Source organism: Stegostoma tigrinum, chromosome 29 (genome assembly GCF_030684315.1).
Source record: "Stegostoma tigrinum isolate sSteTig4 chromosome 29, sSteTig4.hap1, whole genome shotgun sequence".
NCBI lineage: Eukaryota > Metazoa > Chordata > Chondrichthyes > Orectolobiformes > Stegostomatidae > Stegostoma > Stegostoma tigrinum.
Window position 1 is genome coordinate 19,820,354 of NC_081382.1, and position 23,151 is coordinate 19,843,504.

Consider the following 23,151-nt stretch of genomic DNA (forward strand, 5'->3'; position numbering starts at 1 on the left):
CTAATTTGAAACAGTTTTTTTTCAACAATATTTATGTGTTTCCCTTTCATTTTGTCCTTGAGTTTCCTGAATCTTGCTTTTTGTTTCTCACCCTCAGTTCTATTTCTGCTTTTAAAAGCTGCCATTGATGCAATGATATATATTATCGAAGTCAACTTATCTATATTTATTTAGCATGGCTAGGAGGATCAGACTCTGGTCCCACCTGCACTCGGAAGTGTGCCATAACACCATCTAATAAGTTGATTAGAACATAGCATCAGTCCAGTTTTACCACACAATTATTCTTGCTTCACAGTAGCCACCTACCATCTCGTCCAAATTCAAGATATCCCTCTATTCCATTCTACTTTTGTAATTATTTGATTATCCCTTAAGTATGTGTCTTCTGTATGTTTGAACTGCTTCCTGTTCTAACCTCTCCAGGGCACCTCTTTGGTAAATCAATTTCTCTTGGATCCCTATTACATTTATCTAGATGACTTGTGTTATTTGTAGCTCCTAGTTCTGACGTTGCTGAAAGTGGAAACATTTTCACCATCAGCTGCTTCCACATTGTGAAAACTTCTATCATGCCAGCTCTCCATATTCTCTCATTCAGAGAAACCGCAGCAGACTGTTTAAAACTTCCTGAAAGCTAAAGTGGTTAGTCAATTTAAATCTCTATTGTAAGGAGTTTGTTTTGATTTTGAATATCAAAATCTCAAAGTAAACAAAGATATTTTTCTAATCAATCAGTTCAGAGATGTTATTACACATTGACAGCAGGTGGAACTTGAACTCAGACCTCCTGGGCCAGAGGTAGGGATACAAGAACCCCTCAAAGTAGAATAGGTGAATTCCCAGATCCACAGATCCCTCTGCTTTAGATATGTGATTTCATATTGTTTGATGGTATTTCTGATATTGAATTGAATTGGAATGAGTCAGCTTTATTGTCACATGAACTTGAATGAGTGCAATGAAAAATTTGCTAAGTCGCAGCTTTATAGCACGATCTGAGGTACAAGATACCTAGCTACAGATACTTAAGTATTTGGTTCAAAATTGAAAGAATAATAAATAAAGGTCCAACATAAGAATAAAGCAGAGAAAGATAGTACTTGATCTATCGTCCTTTTCACTGAATCTGTGCCAGCAGCTAGCCCCCAGACTGCGCTGGGCCATATCTCCAGACCACGTCCGGCTTCAAAGGGTGAGGCCTTGCCTCCAGTCCAGGGCTCACCTCCAGGACCTGCTCCTGTATCAGCCCCCGGTCTGCGACTCACTTCCCGCTCCGGCCTCCTGTCCGCGACTCACTTCCCGCTCCGGCCTCCTGTCCGCGACTCACTTCCCGCTCCGGCCTCCTGTCCGCGACTCACTTCCCGCTCCGGCCTCCTGTCCGCGACTCACTTCCCGCTCTGGCCCCCTGTCCGCGACTCACTTCCCGCTCCGGCCTCCTGTCTGTGACTCACTTCTCGTCCGGCCTCCGGTCTGAGACTTGCCTCCCCACACTGGCCTGGCGTGGGACTCACCTCCCCGCACTGGCCTGGCCTGGGACTCGCCTCCCCGCACTAGCCAGGTCTGAGAGTCACCTCCCTGCGCTGGCCTCCAGCCTGGGACTCACCTTCCCACGATGGCCTGGTCTGGGACTCCCCTCCATTCCCCTCCGAGTAAGTTTAATAAGTTAACATAGAACATTACAGCACAGTACAGGCCCTTCGGCCCTCGATGTTGTGCCGACCTGTCATACCGATCTCAAGCCCATCTAGCCTACACTATTCCATGTATGTCCATATGATTGTCCAATGATGACTTAAATGTACCTAAAGTTGGCGAATCTACTACCGTTGCAGGCAAAGCGTTCCACTCCCTTACTACTCTGAGTAAAGAAACTACCTCTGACATCTGTCCTATATCTTTTACCCCTCAATTTAAAGCTATGCCCCCTCGTGCTCGCCATCACAATCCTAGGAAAAAGGCTGTCTCTATCCACCCTATCTAACCCCGTTAAGAGCTTTTAAGAAACACTCAAGCAAAGAGAGAAAAATAGACGAAAAAGAATGGGTCGAGCAGAAGAGTTCTGGTTGGAGCAGAGGAGATCTGGCTGGAGAGGCCTACTCTTTCACCATCTCATACAACTGAAAAAATTCCCAAGTTATGTTAGTCAAAGTTGAGTTTAAAAATTCTGTATGGATTATGATATTTCAAACATTTGTGATTGTTGAGACTTTTAAAATTATGGGCTGAATTCTCTTATTTTGGGCAAAGTATTTTCTCAGAGAGATTCATGGACTCCTTTCCATCATTCCTGATGGTCAGATTAGCGACTTTCTACACTTTTTACTGTACTCCTTAACTTCTGTACTTCATTACACATGACAGTAAACATAATTCTAATTCTAATTCTTTTCCCAGTTAATCTTTCGCTCCTCATCTCAATAATTTTGCAAATGGCCTTCACAGTGCCCATATAGTGGAATTGCTCACAGCTACAGAACCTTGTAAGGTTCACGCCACTGACTCCATATTAAACTGATTCCATATTAAACTACAACTCTACGATTAACTCTGCAGCACTGTTTTTTATTCTTTCACAGGGTTTAGGCATCACGAGATGGTTCATCTTTTATTGCCAATCCCTAACTGACCAGAGAACAGTTGAGCATCAACTACATTGCTGTGGGTTTGGAGTCACATGCAGGCCAGACCAGGTAAGGATAGTAGATTTCTTGCCCCGAAGGAACCAGTTGGGTATTTTCCTGACAATCAACAGCACTTTTGGGTTCATCATTTGATTCTTAATTCCAGATTTTTATTGAATTCAAAGGCAGGATTCAGACGAGGGTCCACAGAACATTACCCGGGTCCCCTGGATTAATGATCTAGTGATAGTGTCACTAGGCCAACACCTCCCGCTATGTGCTACAAGTCGGAGGTGATCCTGTGTCGTCATCCCCAAAGAATTCGCCAAGGAAGACACATTAGCTTCTTGGTTTGCTGACAGGACCCTGGAGGAGCTTGTGGACAGGTAGATGGAGAGGAGTGTATTGCTGCATCCAGCCGACCAGCAAAGATTGCTATACCATTAGACCTAGTCCCCTGAGATAGCGATCTGGTTCACTGCAGTTTCCAGATGAAACTTAATGCATAGTAGTGTCAAAAACGGTTGATGATTTTCTGTGCTCCCTCAGGGTAAGTGTCAATAAATTGCTACCTCTCTGAATTTCTCCCAGTGCCCCATGCAAATAGGAGTATGAATATAAGGATAGAGCAGACAAATGCATGTTTGAGGAGTGGGTGCAGGGGATAGGTATTCAGATTTTTGAATCATTGTGATCTTTCTGGGGCAGAGGTGTCCTGTACAAGAGGGACAAGTTGCACCTGAACTGGAAGGGGAGCAGTACTCTGGCAGAGATATTTAACAGAGTCACGCATGAGGGCTTAAACTAGTCTGGCACCATAAACATTGGTGAGACAAAATAGAAGGTTGTGTCTTATCCAGAAGTTAAAGACAGCATGTTAAATAGACAAGGCAGCGCCAGGGACCCGGGTTCAATAACAGCCTCGGGTGACTGTCTGTGTGGAGTTTGCACATTCTCCCTGTGTCTGTGTGGGTTTTCTCCCACAGTCCAAAAAAAATGTGCAGGCTAGGTGGATTGGCCATGCTAAATTGCCCGTAGTGTTCAGGGGTGTGTGCGTTATAGGGGGATGGGTCTGGGTGGGATGCTGCAAAGGGGTGGTGTGGACTTGTTGAGCCAAAGGGCCTGTTTCCACACTGTAGGGAATCTAATCTAATCTAATCTAATCTAATCTAATCTAATCTAAAAAGCACGGCATAGAGTGAGGGAAGACTGATGAATTAGGCTGTATTCATTTCAAAGCATGATGTCGGACGGATAAGGCAGATGAGAACATGAGACTAGAATGTCACAGCTATTACAGAAACATGATGGAGAGAGGGACAGAACAAGCACCTTAATGTTCCAGGTGCCAATGTTATAAGAGGGGTGGCATTGGGGAGCGGGACTGTGGTTGGGGGGTGGGAGGCATTGGGGCACAGCAAGTGGTGTTTTTGATTAGATTAGATTCCCTACAGTGTGGAAACAGGCCCTTCGGCCCAACAAGTCCACACCGTTCCTTGAAGCATCCCACCCAGAACCATCCCCTAATATCCACACACCCCTGAACACTACGGGCAATTTAGCATGGCCAATCCACCTAGCCTGCACATCTTTGGACTGTGGGAGGAAACTGGAGCACCCGGAGGAAACCCATGCAGACACGGGGAGAATTAGTATGTATAAGAACTGTTTATAAAGAGGCTACTGTTAGAACTGTATTTCAGATTCAATCACCACTTTTAACAGTGCTACTGCGAATGCTCAATGAAGAGGCTATTTTCACCACTTGTCAATCTCGATTATTACTGAAGCATGATCCAGGAGACCATAAGACATAGGAGCAAGAAATTAGGCCATTCGGCCCATCAGACCCGCTCTGCCATTCAATCATGGCTGATAAGTTCCTCCAGCCCATTCTCCTGCTTTCTCCCCACAACCCTTGATCCCCTTGACAATTAAGAACCTATCCATCTTGGTCTTAAATATATTTAATGACCTGGCCTCCACAGCCTTCTGTGGCAGCAAACTCCATAAATTCACTACTCTCTGGCTGAAGAAGTTTCTCCTTAAATCTGTTCTAAAAGGTCTTCCCTTTACTCCAAGGCTGTGCTCTCAGGACCTAGACTCTCCCACCAATGGAAGCATCTTCCCAATGTCCACTCTGTCCAGGCCATTCAGTATTCTGTAAGTTTCAATTAGACTCCCCCTCATCCTTCTCAACTCCAATGAGTACAGTCCCAGAGTCCTCAAACGTTCCTCATATGTTAAACTTTCCAATTCCTGGGACCATTCTGATGCATCTCCTGTGAACCTGCTCCAGCGCCAGTACATCCTTCCTGAGATATGGGGACCAAAACTGCACACAATACTCCAAATGTGGCCTGACCTGAGCTTTATAAAGCCTCAGTAGTACATTCCTGCTTTTATATTCAAATCCTGTCAAAATAATAGCCAACATTGCATTTGCCTTCCTGACTACGGATTCAACCTGCAAGTTTAGCTTGAGAGAATCCTAGTCTACAACTCCAAAGTCTTTTTGCACTTCAGACTTCTGAATTTTCTCCCCATTTAGAAAATAGTCCATGCTTTTATTCTTCTTACCTCACACTTGCCCACATTGTACTCCATCTGCCACTTCTTTTCCCACTCTCCTAATCTGTCCAAATCTTTCTGCAGCCTCCCCACCTCCTCAATACTATCTGTCCCTCCACCTATATTTGTATCATCTGCCAACATAGCCAGAAAGGCCACAGTTCCTCCATCTAGATCATTAATGTATAAAATGAAAAGTTGTGGTCCCAGCACTGACCTTCGTAGAACACCACTTGTCACTGGCTGCCATCCTGAGAAAGACCTCTTTAACCCCACTCTCTGCTTTCTGCAGGACAGCCAATCTTCTATCCATGCTAGCACCTTGCCTCTAACACCGAAGTCCCTTATCTTACTCAGCAGCCTCCTGAGCGGCACTTTGTAAAAGGCCTTATTGAAGTGCAGGTAGATAACATCCATTGGCTCTCCTTGGTATACCCTGCTCATTACTTTCTCAAAGAATTCTAGCAGATTTGTCAGGCATGACCTCCCTTTGATGAAACCATGCTGACTTCGCCCTACTTTATCATACACTTCCAAATATTCAGAAATCTCATCCTTCACAATGGACTGTAAGTTTCCATCTTTTGCCTTACTCGCTTTTTAAACAGGGCTGTCATGTTAGCGATTTTCCAGTCCTCTGGAACCCTCCCTGACATTAGCATTTACCATGGAGAAAGACACGGAAGCTAGGGAACTCAGAAACAAAATAGCCTTGAAAAGAGTCTACATTAGAGAAGAGGAGTTGCTGGAGTTCTTAAAATGTATAAAGATAGATGAATCTCCAGGATCTGATCTGGTGTATCCCGGGACATTGTGGGAAGCAAATGAAGAAATTGTGGGACCCCTAGCAGTGACATTTGTATCATTGGCAGGTGGAGTGCCGGAAGACTGGAAGGTGGCTAATGTTCTGCCATTATTTAAGAAAGGCTATAAAGAAAAGCCGGGAAACTACAGATTGTTGAGCCTAACATCAGTGGCATGTAAGTTTGTGGGGATTCTGAGAAACAGGATTGATACACATTTGGAAAGGCAGGACTGATTAGGCGTAGTCAGCGTGGCTTTGTGCATGGGAACTTTTGTCTCACAAATTTGAATCATAGAATCCCTGCAGTGTGAAAACAGGCCCTTCAGCCTAACAAGTCCACACCAACCCTTGAAGAATCCTGCGCAAACCCACCTAATCTACATGTCCCTGAACACTATGGGCCATTTAGTATGGCCAGTCCACCTAGCCTGCACATCTTTGGACTGAGGGAGGAAACTGGAGCACCTGGAGGAAACCCACGCAGACACAGGGAGAATGTGCAAACTCCACACAGACAGTCGTCCAAGGGTGGAATTGAACCTGGGGGTCCCTGTGAGGCAGCAGTGCTAACCACTGAGCCAATGTGCCACCCCGTTGATTGGGTTTTTTGAAGAGATGACCAAAAAGATAGATAAAAGCAGAGCGGTAGACATTGTCTATATGGAATTTAGCAAGGCCTTCAACAAGATTCCGCATGGTAAATGAGTTAGTAAGGTTAGATCACATGGGATCTAGGGAAATCCAGCCAATTGGTCACAATCTCACAGGTCTGTAGTTCCATGGCTTTTCGTTGCGGGCTTTGTTAAATAATAACACAACATTAGCCACCTTCCGGTCTTCCGGTTTGACTGTAGGAGACAGACAATAATGATAGAGGATTGTTGATTAATCTGTAACCAGCAGTGTGTTGTAAGGATTAATGGTATATCCACTGTTGTTCATCATTTATATAAATGATTTGGATGCAAATATAGGAGGTATGGTTAGTAAGTTTGCAGATGGCACCAAAATTGGTGCTGTTGTGAACAATGAAGAAGCTTATATAAGAGTACAATGGGATCTTGATCAACTGTGCTACTGGGTCAAGGAATGGCAGAGGTGTTCAATTCAGATAAATACGAGGCATTGCATTTTGGTAAGACAAACCAGGGGAGGACTTGCGCAGTTAATGGTAGAGCCCGATTGTTGAGCAGAGAGAACGAGGAGGATAGGTACATAGTTAATTAAAAGTGGCAACACAGGTGGACAGGGAGGTAAAGAAGCCATTTGACATGCCTTCCTTCAGCAGTCACAGCATTAAGTACAAGAGTTGGGATGCCACGTTACAGCTATACAAGACACTGGCATGGCCACATTTAGACTACTGCATACAGTTCTGGTCACCCTGTTTTCGGAAGGATGCTATCAAACTGGAAAGGATGCAAAAAGGATTTAGAAGGATATTATTGAAACTGGAAGGTTTGAGTTCTAAGGAGAGGCTGGGTAGGCTGGGACATTTTTTCCCCTGGGGTATAGGAGACTGAGGGTTGACCTTATCGAGGTTTATAAGATCATGAGGGGCATAGATGAGGTGAAAAACCAAGGACTTTTCTCCAAAGTAGGAGAATCTAAAACTAGAGGGCAAAGGTAAAGGGGAGAGAGGTTAAATGAGAGAGGGAAAAGATTTAAAAGGGACCTGGAAAAGTTGAGGGGCAACTTATTCACAGAGGATAGTGTGTATCTGCAAGAAATCTCCAGAGGAAGTGGTAGAGGCAGGCACAATCACAAGATTTAAAAGACATTTGGGCAGGTACATAGATAGAAAACGTTTAAAGGGATATGTGCCAAATGCAAGAAAATGGGACCAGTTCAGCTTAGTAAACCTGGTCACAATGGATGAATTGGACTGAAGGGTCTGTTCTAAGTTGCATGACTTTATGGCTCAATGACTCAAATTCATGGGGCTATGACTCACTCTAACTCTGACACTGCACGGTCATTTCTCCAGGATTCACAGACAATTATCATTATTCCACATGGTCTGTCCAATTAATGATTGATACACATCTCTCATGCTCCTAAACTGCTAAGCCTTCCTGCCCTCTGTGCTTCCTATGCACTCACTGAGGATGCTTCACCAATCCTCCGATCTTGTGTCCCCACTGACTGTTTGTCCATCTAATTCCGACACACTCAGGACCCTGACCTAAAGCATCACCTTTCCTGCTCCTGTGATGCTGGCTGGTCTGTGTTCCTTAGCTCTGCTGTGTTATACTCGGTCCCTTCCTTTGTCTAATTGCAGGAGAATTTGGTACATCCCTGGACTGATGGTATAATAGCAACCCAACTGATGTTTCTGAAAGCAGCAGAATGATTGCACTTGACCTGTAGAACTAAATCTTGCCCAGTCCCTGGACCTGATTGACCATAGCCACCCCTAGGGTGGAATCAAATGAAACCCTTTTCTGACTGTGGTGGTAGCCTCTGACTGTCCTTAAGTTACCCTTGACCCTGCTAAGTCCTAGTCCCCTTTGATTTTCAAACATGGCCACTTTGTTATTGCACGTGCAGTGACTTTGCCATGTAAACTGCTGACATATGCTGCAAGTGTGACATCGATGTAGCATGGTGCTGTGCAACAATTTATTGAATACTCTGAACCATTTCCAGCTGCTTGTTTGTCCCGCCAATCTAAAATACAATGCAAACCCCAGAGACTGACAGCCTCCAAGTGAGTGCAAAGTTATTGAGCTCTAAGAAAGAAGCTAAGAGCCGTAAAGTGCATCGTGTGTAGATGTGTGAAATTTGTTTGTGTTTAAAGGCACAAAGTGACCTGGCAAATTCTTGCAAATTTTAGGTGTCCCTAAGTTCCAAAGTGGAATCCTGAAGGGCTGAAGTGGTGTGTGAATTAGTTCAAGAGCAAACTTGCTGATGCTAACTTGCTCAGACAAAGAGTAAAGGAGGACAATATTTATGGAGCATGCCAGGGACATGCTGATGAAGACAATGTTGGAAGAAGGCTCAGAGAAGCAAGTGATGAGCTGCTGCCACCAGGGTAACAACCTGCTTTTCATGTCAGGAATTGACACCATCTCGGCTCCCAGGGACAGAAAGGAAAAATTGAAACATAAGGATGTAGAAGACAGGAGCAGGAGTATGCTGTTTGACTGTTCTAGTCTGCTCCACCATTCCGTTTGATCATGGCTGATCATCAAGCTCATTACCTTAATTCTGCTCTCCCTCTCCCACCTGATATCCATCGATCCCCTTGCCACAAGAGTTATATCCTTCTTGAAACACAATATTTTGGCCTCAGCCATTTTCTGCGGGCCATTTCTGAAAGACAGGCAGTGACTAGTGGGGTACTGCAGGGATCGGGACTAGGACCCTCGCTATTCACAATATATGTTAATGATTTAGGTGAGGAAACCACATGCGATATCTTTAAGTTTGCAGATGACATGAAGCTAGGTAAAAAAGTGAACTGTGAGGAGGATACCGAGATGTTGCGGGGTGATTTGCACGAGCTGCACAGGTGGGCAAATGGTAGATGCAGTATAACATGGATAAATGTGAGGTTATCCACGTTGGTTGCAAAAACCGGTAGGCAAATTATTATTGGAATGGCTGTAAATTGAGAGAGGGGAATATTCAACGAGAGTTGTGCATTAGTTACTGAAATTAAGCAGGCAGGTACAGCAGGCAGGAAAGAAAGCAAACTAAATTTTAGCTTCATAGCAAAAGGATTTGAGTACAGAACAAAGGCCACTACTGAAATATTGCGTGCAGTTTTGGTCTCCTTATCTGAGGAAGGATGTTCATGTTATAGAGGGAGTACAGTGAAAGTTTATCAAATTAACTCCTAGGATGGCAGGTCTGACGTATAAAGAGAAATTGAATCAGTTAGGATCGTATTTACAGGCAGTTTAGAAGAAAGAGGGAGTATCTCATAAAAGCCTATAAAATTCTAACAGGAATAGACAAAATGCAAGAAGAATCATAACTTAAATATAAGGGGTATACCATTTAGGTCTGATAAGAGGAGAAATTGCTTCACCCAGAGAATGCTGAGTCAACTGAGTCTCAGAATCAACCACCTCACTCTCCATCCTGATGAAGAATTCCTTCATATGAAATCCCCAAGAGGTCACTCATGACTACATCATCAATTATTCATAATTGATGTATAATACCCAGTCTGGGGTGGCCTGTTTTCTGATTGGTTCCTCAATGTATTGATCCAGAAAACCATCTTGTGTACACTGTAGAAATTCCTTCTCTACTGTATTGTAACTAATTTGATTCATCTAATCAAAATGCTGATTAAAGTTACTCATAAGCACAGTTGTTCCTTTACTCCATGCATTTCTGATTTCCTGTTTAATGCCATTCCCAACATCGCCACTATATTTTGGTAGTTATATACCATCCCCATTAATGTTTTTTTGCCCCCTTGGTATTTCTCCATTCTATTCATACAGATTCTACATTGTCTGGGCAAATATCTTTCTTCAGTACTGTGATATATCCTGTTTAACCAGTAATGCAGCTCCAGCACCTTCTCCTTTCTGTCTATCTCCCCTAAGTACCGAATTACACGGGATATTCAGTTCCCACCCCTGGTCTCACTACAGCCATGTCTCTTTAATTCCAACCGCACCATAACCATTTATGTCTTCTACATAATTAATTCATCCATTTAATTTTGCTCCATGCATTCAGACACTTGTCTTTTTGACATTCCTTTGTCCCACTCACATTATTTTTTACTATGGCTTTATTTGATTCTGACCTTTGATTCCTTTGCCTATCATTCTTAGTGTTTTGTTCTTGCCCTTGATACCCTTCCTCTGATTCCTTGCGTATTCTCCTGCTAATCTAGTGCAAACCATCTCCAAGCATTCTAGCAAATACTCCGTGAGGATATAAATCCTGGTTCTGCCCAGGGTCAACCCTTCCAGTTTGTACTGGTCCTACCTTCCCCAGAACTGGACATAATGTCCCAGGAATCTGGAACCATTTGAATCACACAATCCCTTTAGACATGTATTCATCTGATTTATCCTGCTGTTTCTACTCTGACTTGCACATGTCCCTGGTCGTCAATCTAAGATCATTACCTTGGAGGTCCTACTTTTCAGTTTGTTTCCACTCCCTATATTCTGCTTTCAGGATCTTATCTCTTTCTTTACTAATGTAAATATCTGCTCTGAGTCTTCTGTCACCCCAGCATCAGGGAGGCAACATAGTATCCCACAGGAGATAGCAAGAACTGCAAATGCTGGAGTCAGAGTCGATACAGTGTGGGGCTGAAAGAACATAGCAGGTCAGACAGCATCAGAGGAACAGGAAAGTCAGGACTGACTGGAAACGTCAACTCTCCTGATGCTACCTGAGCTGCTGTGTTCCTCCAGCCCCACACTGTATCGACGATAGTATCCTACAGCCTTGTTTGCAGCCTAAACTGCATAAAAAAACTATTAGGATATTAGTGAGATGCAAATATGTGGAAATAGTCACCACTCAATAACGAGATTCTAACCTCACCATTTTAGCCTTAGGGGGAAATCTGAACTTTTTTTCACTACCTGGAGATTCTGAATTATTCATTTTCAACCAATTTTTGTCACATTTCTCACCAGTGCCTACACAGGGGACAGAAATATCCAGCTTAACATCTGTGGGCATTGTGTTGCTGATTATTTAGGTTTCTGTAATTAATGAATTAAGTAAACAAATATGATGTTTTATTGGGAATGACAATTGTTCAGGAGCACTGCATAAGCAACCTCCAGTGCGATCTCTCACAATGTGCAAAATGAAAGCTGTACTTCATTTATTCATCCACGGGATGCAATCATCACACCCTTTTGGGACGATGGTTAATTTCCCAGAGGATATTTAAGGGTCAACCACATACCATAGATCCAAAGTCGCATGTAGGTCAGACCCGGTATGGGGAACAGATCATGAACCATGTTGGCAGTAGTTACATTAGGCTAGCATTTTAATTTCAGATTATTTTTCAAATTGAATTCAAGTTTCACCAGTTACTTTGGGTGGATTAAAGCCATGTCTCCAGAAAATTAGCTTGAGATTCAGGATTGCTAATTTGTGACATTACCTTTACACCACTGCCTACATACAAAGCGGAAGAGAAGTTTGTTACTTCTGGAGCATTTCACTTTTTTTTCCTGTGCAGAGTAAGTCACAGCAACTTTTTCAGCTTGTTATTCTTTGAGAGGAAGTTGATTTTGTTTAGAGATGCTGGTCTAAAGTGTAACAACTGGAAACTGACACACTAAATATTCACCGTAATTACAAAATTAGGCCACTGCATGTATGGTACAGAAACGTTTCTTTAAAAAAGTGAATATTATTGCAGTAGCATTAATTTAACTGTGTTCCTTTTGTAGGTATGACCTAATGCATTTTCTCCTGCCTTTTATGGAAAGGGACTTTTTGTTTCTGAATGGTGCCTTACTTCAATTCATAATGTGATTAAGATTTCTAATAGTGATCCTTTGGGGATTTTTAACAGGCAATAGAAATGTATTAATTTACTGAGAATTTTGTCTCCAAAGGAGATTAATTGATATACTGGAAATGTTCTCGTCAAAAAATCATAATACTTAAAACAGTACAATATGACAGTGACTGAAAACGTTGTTCAAAAAATCCAGTAGAATTACTTATTCAAAGTATGAGATGCAAATGAAAAATAAATCCAGTTGAAACCTAGTTTAAAGTTGCTAACATTTTGTCTACCATTGGAAATTGGTTGCATTGATTTTCTCTTTAAGAACAAGATGGTTTTTCAGTTAAATTCAGTGAAGAAAAATATCTGTATTGATTGAGAACCTTATCACATCCTCAACATCTCAAGGTAAAATAATTCACAGTGCTTACTTAGGCAAAAATGGCCATCTATTTGTGCTGAAGAAGGTCTGACGGAGGCCAACAGCTTACAGATCATATTAATGTCTGTGCAGACTCAGAGATAACACTGCTAAGCCAAATAAACATTTAGCATTATCAAATCATAGAATTGTAAAGCACAAAGTGAGCCATTGAGCCCATTAATTCTATGCCATCTGTTTTTAAAGAACAATCTAGTCAGTTCTACTTCTAATTCTTTTCCAACATTCCTTCAAATTGTATCCATTGGATAGGATTCACAAAGTTCTTCCAGATGAAAAAGGCTATTTGTCTGATTTCATTCAGTTAGAGAAATTCCAGCTAACATAAATGTGAAACACTGTAATAGATGGAAAGAATCCTTGACCTAAACGTTAACTCTATTTCTCTGTCTGCAGATGCTGCTATACCTGCTGAGTATTTCAGGCATTTTTATTTCAACATTCTAGTTATTTTCTACATCAGACAAAGTGTTGTTGCATTAAAAATGTCTTTAATTTGGCTTTTACTTTTTAAAAAAAAATGACATCAACATCTCTTCTCAAGAAATCCTCTTTCCTTGCAGAATGTGATTCATTCATTTTTGGGAGATATGGGTGAGCCTGTGCCAAGCCAAGACTTTTTTTTCTCATTAATTCATATGCAAAATTTAGCCTTGAGTATTAAGAATTCAGTTCGGGGCCAAAGATGTGGGTACTATTAAACTGGTTTGAAATGAACAGATCCCTTCCCTAATGGATATTAGTGAACTGACTGAGTAATTGAACCAGTCTGCTTCTTCTGAAAGTCACAAGTTACAAGATTGCTTGTGATAAATTTCTTAACTTGCTATTGTAGAATTATAAATACATAGTTGCTGCAATGTCAGGTTAACAATATTACAACCACTTCTTCAGCCATTCTAAATCAGTTCAACACATATCTATGACCAAGCATAATGTTTGACGGCATACATTGTATGACACCATGGATTTAGAATCTGAATTGTGTTGATTTAGAGACTTTGTGAATGTGCTGATTTTCTACCATATGACTCAATTACAAGCGCTAGGGAATATCATTAATAAACAGAAAGGCTTTTCTTTTTCTGTGAAATTGGCATTGGTTTCTTCCTCTCTGTGCTTCCCTTCATGTTACCTTGGTGTCACCAGATAGAATCAAGTATACGTAAATCTTGGAAGAATTGAAATGTTGCCGAATATCTTGTCACTTACACATATGTCCTCCTGAAAGAGTTAACACCACACAATATAACAATATTACACACACATCTGTGCTCAATTATCTTTAAATCAGTTAAATCACTTTTTTAAATAGCTTGTTTATATATTTCTTCTTAGGAATTTCCAATATAACTTGAAATTTTGCATATGAATTAAAATCATATGAATCTCATATCAATGGTGGCATGGTAGCTCAGGTGGTTAGCACTGCTGCCTTACAGAGCCAGGGAACTGGGTTCAGTTCCACCCTTGGGTGACTGTCTATATGGAGTTTGCATATTCTCCCCAAGTCTGCAGGGGTTTGCTCTGGTTTCCTCCCACAGTCTGGAGATGTGCAGAACAGGTGGATTGGCCAAGGGAAATTGTCTGAAGTGCCCAGGAATGTGAAAGCCTTGGTAAATGTTGGGGTCTGGATGGGATGCTATTTGGCGGGACAATGCAAACTTGATGGGCTGAATGGCCTCTCTCTGCATGTAGAGAATCTAAATTAAAATCACGAGCAAATATTCTTAAAACAACAAAGCATAATTTACAACCCACATGTTGTTTGAAGCAATCTCAAATATTGATATAATATATAATGTACTTTAGGTTTAAACCATAAACAAATAGATACAGTGGATTAAATACACCTAATCAAAGTTACAGCTGCAGGATCTGAACAGATTTGAGTAAAGATATAACATTAAAGTCAAGCTAGATCATCACTCCAAAATAAACATCTGTGCACCACACTTTATTTTTGCATGAAAAAAAATACATCCACTCTGCCCTGCAAAGAGCATCCCACCCAGTTCCACCCTATTCTTGTAACAGTGCATTTTGAATGACAGATCCACTGAGCCTACACATCTTTGGACTGTGGGAGGAAATTGGAGCATCCAGAGTAAACCCATGCAGACACAGGGAGAATGTGCAAATTCCACACACAGGGTGAAATCAAACCTGGTGCTGTGATCAGCAGTGCTAACATCTGAGCCACCATGTTGCCTGAATGTAGTACTATTTTTTCATTTAAAACTAGTTCAAAAGCCTGTGTTTTGGACCAGACAAGACACCCTCAAAATATACTAATAAAATAGCCTAGATCCTAACTTTTTCTTATTTTAAAGGTAAGCATAAGTTATTGTGTTCCAGATGCAATTCAATTTGCCAAACTACTCGATGTTAAGATAAACACACTTTATTTTTACACTACAATTGAAATAAAGATAAAATCAAAAAATTGTTTCACTGCAACTCTTATCAAAATGCTTATCAAAATAATATATATATATTAACCACTACCAATTAGCTGTTCCAGTGTAGTAATATTTCATAAATACGCTTAGCAAAGACAAATTCAGTGAAACAGATTGTCTCACATGCAATTCTAGCAGCAAGAAGAAAACCTCAGCTTTTAGTTGTATTAGAGAGAAAGGAATAAGAGTTTCCACATCCAGCTGCAAGACCCCTGCAACTGCTGAAAGCTAAAATTAAACATCATGGTTCTGTGGGAGCTGGACCCCACCCATTCAGGCTGTTTCTATTGTCCCAAATCTTAAAAAATGCTTCAAGGCCTCACAAGCTGTTCACTCTATTGGGTTTCAGCAGACTGCTCAGCACCTCTGACTCAACCTTTCTACATAAGACAAAAACCAGGATAAAATATACTTCTTAAAGCCATTCTATTACCACACCTGAAACTCACTACTGAGCCACACTGTGAACAGCAATGATTCAAGAAATGTGAACATCACCTCCTCATGGCAATGGATAATAAATGCTGGTATTGCTCACATTTTGGGAATGATTTAAGGAACTATTTTTAATTATAGTAGGCGATTTTGATATTAATCATATGATAAATTATGTCTTTTTTGTTTTATGTTTTATGTATACCTATGTTAATCAAGACTTACAACTGAATAGTTCAAAAATATGCTTCCTTAGAAAGCAGTTTTATAAATAAGCAAAGTTAAATGTTAAAAGGTAAATGGAAAAATAGTTCTTTAGAAGAATTATTTTATAGTGCTTTTTATGCTCCCGATAAAAGCTACTTAACCATTTAACTGTCTAAAAACTGTTAATGCAGCTCAGAATTACATGATGAGCATACAGCAGGGCTTTTGTGGGACCACATCAAAAGTATTGTTTACAGTTTTGTTCTCCTTACCTGAGGAAGGATGTTCTGGCTTTGGGGGGGTGGGGGTGGTGTGTACACCAAAGATTTACCAGACCAATTTCTCAGACAGCAGGACTGATGTATAAAGAGAGATTGGATCGGGTAGGTCTGTGTTCACTGAAAAGTAATGGGGGTATCCTTATAGGAACCTGTAAAAGGCTAACAGGACAAGACAGGGTAAACAAGAAAAGATGTTCCCAATGACCAGAACCAGGGAGTCACAGTCTGAGGATAAATGGTAGGCCATTTAGGATTGAGATGAGGAGAAATTTATTTACCCAGAGAGTGGTGAGCCTGTGGCATTCTCTGCCACAGAAAGCAATTGAGGCTAAAACATCGAGTGTTTTCAAGAAACAGTAAAATATAGTTCTTAGGACTGAAGGAATTAAAAAGTATGGGAAGAAAGCAGGAACGTGGTGCTAAGTTGGATGCCATAATCATATTGAAATGTGAAGCAGCTTGTTGGGGCAAATGGCTCACTCTTGCTCCTTTCTTCTGTGTTTCTTGTGTCTAAATTGCCTTATAGCCATACTCATTTTGGTTATATTTATTTACTATGAGACTAGATACAGTGGTAAGTATTGTGAGAAATTTGAAGTGGTATGATCGAAGAATGTAAAGAAAAGAACTGACATAACATTGCATCAGTAAAAAGTATCAATGTAAAACTAACAATTTGGTTAACTTTGCTTTTTGATCTTATTTGGAAGGGTAGGTTACAGGAATTAATGCTAAACAATAACAATAAGTTGCGTCTTGATGAACTGAGATTTTCAGCAGCAGATGAGGATTGTGGCATGGTCAGGCTTGTATGATGTTATTGGAGCTGAAGTAAGTGGTCTTGGTGTGAATATGTGGTTGATGCTTACTTTGGAATCAAACGTGTTGCCAAGCCTGCAAATGGCCCAATTCAGCCTCCCAGAGTGGTCAGGGAGAACAATTCAGTTATTAACAACATTCGTAGTTAGATTCAAAGGAAATGTAAGACCGTAAGACCATAAGACATAGGAGTGGAAGTAAGGCCATTCGGCCCATCGAGTTCACTCCGCCATTTAAATCATGGCTGATGTGCATTTCAACTCCACTTCCCTGCACTCTCCCCGTAGCCCTTGATTCCTTGTGAGATCAAGAATTTATTGATCTCTGCCTTGAAGGCATCTAATGTCCCGGCCTCCACTGCACTCCGTGGCAATGCATTCCACAAGCCCACCACTCTGGCTGAAGAAATATCTCCTCATTTCTGTTTTAAATTTACCCCCTCTAATTCCAAGGCTGTGCCCACGGGTCCTAGTCTCCCCACCTAACGGAAACAACTTCCCAGCATCCACTCTTTCTAAGCCATACATTATCTTGTAAGTTTCTATTAGATCTCCCCTCAACCTTCTAAACTCTAATGAATACAATCCCAGGATCCTCAGCCGTTCGTCGTACGTTAAACCTACCATTCCAGGGATCATCTGTGTGAATCTCTGCAGGACACGCTCCAGGGCCAGTATGTCCTTCCTGAGGTGTGGGGCCCAAAATTGGACGCAGTATTCTAAATGGGGCCTAACTAGAGCTCCATAAAGTCTCAGAAGCACATCGCTGCTTTTATATTCCAACCCTCTTGAGATGAACGACAACATTACATTCGCTTTCTTAATCACAGACTCTACCTGCAAGTTAACTTTTAGAGAATCCTGGACCAACACTCCCAGATCCCTTTGTACTTCTGCTTTACAAATTTTCTCACCGTTTAGAAAATAGTCCATGCCTGTATTCTTTTTTCCAAAGTGCAAAACCATGCATTTGCTCACATTGAATTTCGTCAGCCATTTCTGCAGCCTTCCCACCTCCTCAGTACTACCTGCCTGTCCGCCTATCTTCGTATCATCGGCAAACTTTGCCAGAATGCCCCCAGTCCCTTCATCCATGTACCCAATATGGTTTGGAGTAAATTTCTGTTCATGCAGTACTGAATGTTAGACAAGTGATCTGACAAACTAGAATGTGTTGAGAGGGTGGGGGAGATGCTGTTGAGGAAGGACTGTGTGACTTTAGTATATGTGTGGAAAGATTATTCATTTTTGATAATATTACCAAGGAGCAACATGTCAGTGAGAAATAGAAAAGGACCAAGTTAAGGCTCTTCAAGAACACCAGAGGTAATTATATGAGTGAAGCACAGAGGCCATCAGCCAGTTGTCTGGTCATGACTGTATAGTTTGGAATTAAACTGTTGTGGCCCTTCCACGTAGACAGTGGCAGAGAGGTGTTGCAGTTGTGTGACCAAATGCTGGCAGAGCTCAAAGGACAGAGAGGTATTCGTAACAAGATCAGCCAGCTGGACCTCAATGAATATGAGTTCCCTAATTGGGGGTGTTAATCTGGTCCAATCAGAGAGCCCTGGCTGACAGAAGATTATTCAGTGTTGACGTACTGACAGTCTGGTGCCTAACTCTGAATGAGACATTACTATAGTCAATGACTGTTCACCTGTTAATAAAGTTTTTTCAGAATAGTTTACCACAGTTGCAAAGACTGTTATTTGCGGCTGTGGTAAGAGAACTTTCAATTCTGTGACAGGCATGGAAATTGAACTGGAGGAATTCAAACATGGTGAAATGGGCACATATTATGGTGCAATGTCCCATTCAGTTGTATGGAGAGAAAGTAGAGCTTGGAGTTGAGGCAGCTTGCATCAACAGAATATTGGGACAGCATGGTGGTTGAGTGATTAGCACTACTGCCTCACACCGCCACGGATCGGGTTCAATTCCACCCTCAGGCGACTGTGTGAAGTGTGTTCATTATCCCCGTAGCCATGTGGGTTTTCTCCGAGTGCACCGGTTTCCTCCTACAGTCCAAAGATTGTGCTAGTTAGATGGAATGCTAAATTGCCCATAGTGTACAGGAATGTCCAGGCTGGGTGGATTAGCCATGGGAAATGCAGGGTTACAAGGATAGGAGAGGGGGCTGGGTCTGGGTGGGATGATATTTGGAGGGTTGGTGTGGACTCGATGGGCAGAATGGCCTTGTTCCATGTCGTAGAAATTCTTTGAAGAGTGTTTTGTGTTTTCTGTAAATTCAACTATTCGATTGTACTCCTGATTAACAGCCTATATTTTACTTCCTGTAAGCCTGAGGTAACCTAAACGTGTACTGGCATGCCCTAATTCATATCAGGTACAGTAGAATAGTTGTTTATTGTCATTTGTCCTTTTCACAAAAAATAAAGTGTTTAGGTTACCATACCGTGGCACTTATATTAATGACAGTAGGTGTAGATAAGAATAATGGCTTTTAAAAAAAAGACAAAGTCCATCATTGTTAAATTCATGACTTCTGGGCTTGGGAAAGACAGTACTGCTCTAAGACCGCTATGCCAGGTTGCTGGAATACAGGACCGGATCCCTGTGTTGAAGCATTAACCATTAACCCAGTTTCATTAACCCATCATCATTCCTATCGTCAATGACTCTTTTTTAAAAGAAAAAGGTTACCTTTGTTAATCCCTTTAAGCCCCACAACCTTTCAAGGTATCTATGCTCCTCTCACTCAAACTTCCTGAGTCCAAATTTTAATTAGTCTGTCCTTGGTGAGTGTGCCTTCACCTGACTTGGGTTAGGCTCTGGAATTCCCTCTCGAAATATCCCCACCTGTTGACTATACCTCCTCCTCTAAGGCATTTTTAAAAAATATCCCCTCTGGCCAAGCTTTTGGACATTAATCTTAATGTGTTAATAATGTGGCCCTGCATCAGATTTTGCTTTCTAACACTCCTGTGAAGTGCTTTGGATTAATAAAAAGCACTGTATCTGCCCCATTGTTGACAGGATGATTGTAACAGTTTTGAAGAGAAGGAGGAAGAGAAATTAATGACTTTTCCTGACTTCACATCACTTTTTTATATATATTTATCTTTTCATTGAAAGGATAAAACATGTTTATATATGCTTGTTGAGCCCAAAAACAACAAAATTATCATTGATTTCAGTCTTTATTCAATGCAAAGTTAATTTTCTTAATTAGATATTAAATCACTACAATTAACAATCAGAAATAAAATATGGCATTAAATGAAAGGTAAAAACTTTTTTCTCTCACATTATCTCACTTCCTGTTACAGGAATCACTCCTTATTAGACCACACACTATTGGAGTCAACCTCCATTCCCAGCTACTATTGTTCACATCAGTGTGTTGACAGGTTATTTAACTGTGGGAGCTGTGCAATTTGCATGATCTTAATCTTATCCAATGTTCACAGTGTTTGCATTCCTGATTGAGGGCACTTGAAAGCATCTGAAGAGCTTGGAGTCATTCCTCCCCAAGCACCCTCCCCCTCCCCCTTGACCTGGGCCATTACAGCTGTTGAAACTGAATTAGATTGTCAAATCTAGGATCTCCCTGGTTTGTGTAGCATGACTAATGGCTGGGTAAATTCCTTGAACTATGAGTAGAATATATATTCGAAATTAGTGCTATTTGAATGAATATACATCCTACAAACTAGTTAAAAAATCAGGAATCTTGATAGAGATTCAATACAATAAAAGGTAGTCAATCCAAAGAATTTCTACAATACAGATAAGTATTTGACATGATCATACAATATGTAAAATATGTCAGTAAATAATGAAGGTTTTAATATAAAACATAATATACAATCTGTAGCTTAAATGTACATCATAACGAGGAATAGATGATGTATAACTTTTGCAGCAAATTAAGTGACCGTTGAACATTCAATCAGCCTTGTCTTTCCCTTAACTCAAAGGTATAAAACTAATAAAATCAGAGACATTTCTTACTTAATATGATGTAATCAGCTGTAAGCTTTGCATTCTTTAAGTGCTTTTTATCACTATAATGTTGTACCAACATTTGACAGTATATAAATAATACATATGAAAATTTTGTATTGCATAGCAACAAAATTCATGTCATAAATTTGAGAACTTAAATTGAAAATATGAATTGGTGTAAAAATGTTTTCTTGTAAGAAGAAAAGCACACATTAATATAGCAGAATTGTAACTGTTGTTTTCTCTGTTGACTGAATGTCTAGCTCTAATGTTGTAATTTTAGTGTCTTTTTTTTTACTGAATATGATGTCTGGGCACTTTTATTAACATAAACATATGGGGTTCTTTCCAGTTGCTAACAGTGATGTGATTTAAAAGGAGGGAGTCAACTTCCCACAAGGGCCACATTGACTTCTGTAGTATTCTGACTGAGCTAAAGAGTTTTTGGCAACTTGATAGATTGCGTCACTCTTCTCAGTACTTTTGTTAACTTTGCTGCATTGTCCTGGTTTTCATTCTCCGGATGTTAAATTAATCAAACTGCATATTTTTGGTGCAGGTCCTCCAGCATTCCTTTGTTGGATTCCTTGGTCTCTCAGTTTTCAACAGTCAAACCACCCCTGGCATGAATGATGAAGCCTCTACCCTTCACAGTTCACAAGGTGACTTCATGCTTATGTAACACTATTTATAAACTAAAGATTCCTGCTGTACAAATTTGAACCCAGAAATATTAGTTCAATCAGACAGATAGAACTTTAAGAAAAAATTAATATGTAGCCCTACAACTCTTGGTATAACTATCCTCCCTAATCAATGAGTATGCCACTGTCCATTTAATTTATTGATCATAGTAAAAATGCGCCAAAGTAAGTTTTATGATCATTGGTAAAATCCACCTGATTCACATTGCTGACATTTACTACTAACCTGTCTCCTCTTTGTAGCTGGAAAATAGCTCCTAAATAAATGGTCACTTGCCAACGATTTTGATTTCCATGGAGAGATCTGGTGGAACTCAGTAAATGTGTGGGTTCAGGGTAACTTGAGGTTAACTTGGTAATGATGTGACTGATATGAGTAATGTTTTTAACCTTGCTGCTGCTTCTAAATGACACCTGGGAGTAGACAAAATAAGTTCCTTGCCTCGGAATGATGAGTGCTGGGTTCTGATAATTTAGCTGGCCTTCTGTGAAAGCAAGTCCATTTTTATCTTCCCACTGGAGAGCGGAGTATTGCCCATCGATTCCATCAACCGAAGTAAGTTTGGCTAAAATTAAAAATAAAAGTCTAGTTACTAAAAAGTTTCCCTGTTTAATTTAAAAAAGACATTTCAATAAAACCAATGTCCATACGTCTTTGAACTTGTATGTAATGACCCAATTTGAGCTAAGCTTTACCTGCCCTGTGGCACATAAACAAACCTACTTTCACAAAAGGAGTGGGTCTGATTTTTATGGTTTTAGATTATTGGTTAATCATTAGCTACATGAACAACACAAATTCTACTAATTCTGGTTGATGTTTCTACCTTCAGCTAGACAGCTATCTAATTTTCAGAGCCCAGAAGTCAAATTGGCATTTGAACCCATCAAAATGAAAAAACCTCAATGCTGAATGTATTATCTTCTGGTCACTCTCATGAGGAAATACACCTTCTACATTGCAACCTAGCGCATTCTAATTCTTGATTGTAGAAAATGCAACCTTTTTGAGTTTGAAACAGTTGCAACAAGATTTCTTTGCTAGATATATTTTGAATCATTGCATTGAATGTTAAAATAACCTGCCTTCGAATTGACTAGAAATGAAAACAAAGCCAATGACCTTTGAACAAAACCTAATGGTAGATTTTTGTAAAACATCATGGGGAGAACACTTAATAGAAGATTTCTTGACTCAAAGCTATTGCTGAATAAAGCATTTAGTACAGATACCAGGACAAGCATGGACCACAAAATCTAGGTAACATTAGCATTATAATGTTGGACAAATCTATAATTTTTAAACCACTTATGATGGTCAGAATGTGACAAGAACCAAGGAAAATATCAAAAAGCAGGACTATTACAAAGTCTGA

At 40.6% G+C, this 23,151-nt stretch overlaps 1 protein-coding gene across 4 annotated transcripts in view; it reads right to left on the bottom strand.

Moving 5' to 3' along the window:
- Positions 1-23,151, bottom strand: part of LOC132205981 (tumor necrosis factor ligand superfamily member 15-like) — a 31,125-nt gene that overhangs the window by 6,104 nt on the left and 1,870 nt on the right. For 2 of the 4 annotated variants that reach the window (XM_048558868.2, XM_059638175.1), the window contains exon 4: positions 20,313-22,341. In XM_048558868.2, the coding sequence (XP_048414825.1) occupies positions 21,920-22,341 (422 nt within the window). In that variant the 3' untranslated portion in view covers positions 20,313-21,919. Of the gene's footprint in view, positions 1-13,377; positions 14,124-20,312; positions 22,342-23,151 lie in introns of those variants that run through there. The other 2 variants (XM_059638177.1, XM_059638176.1) reach the window with 2 other exon arrangements.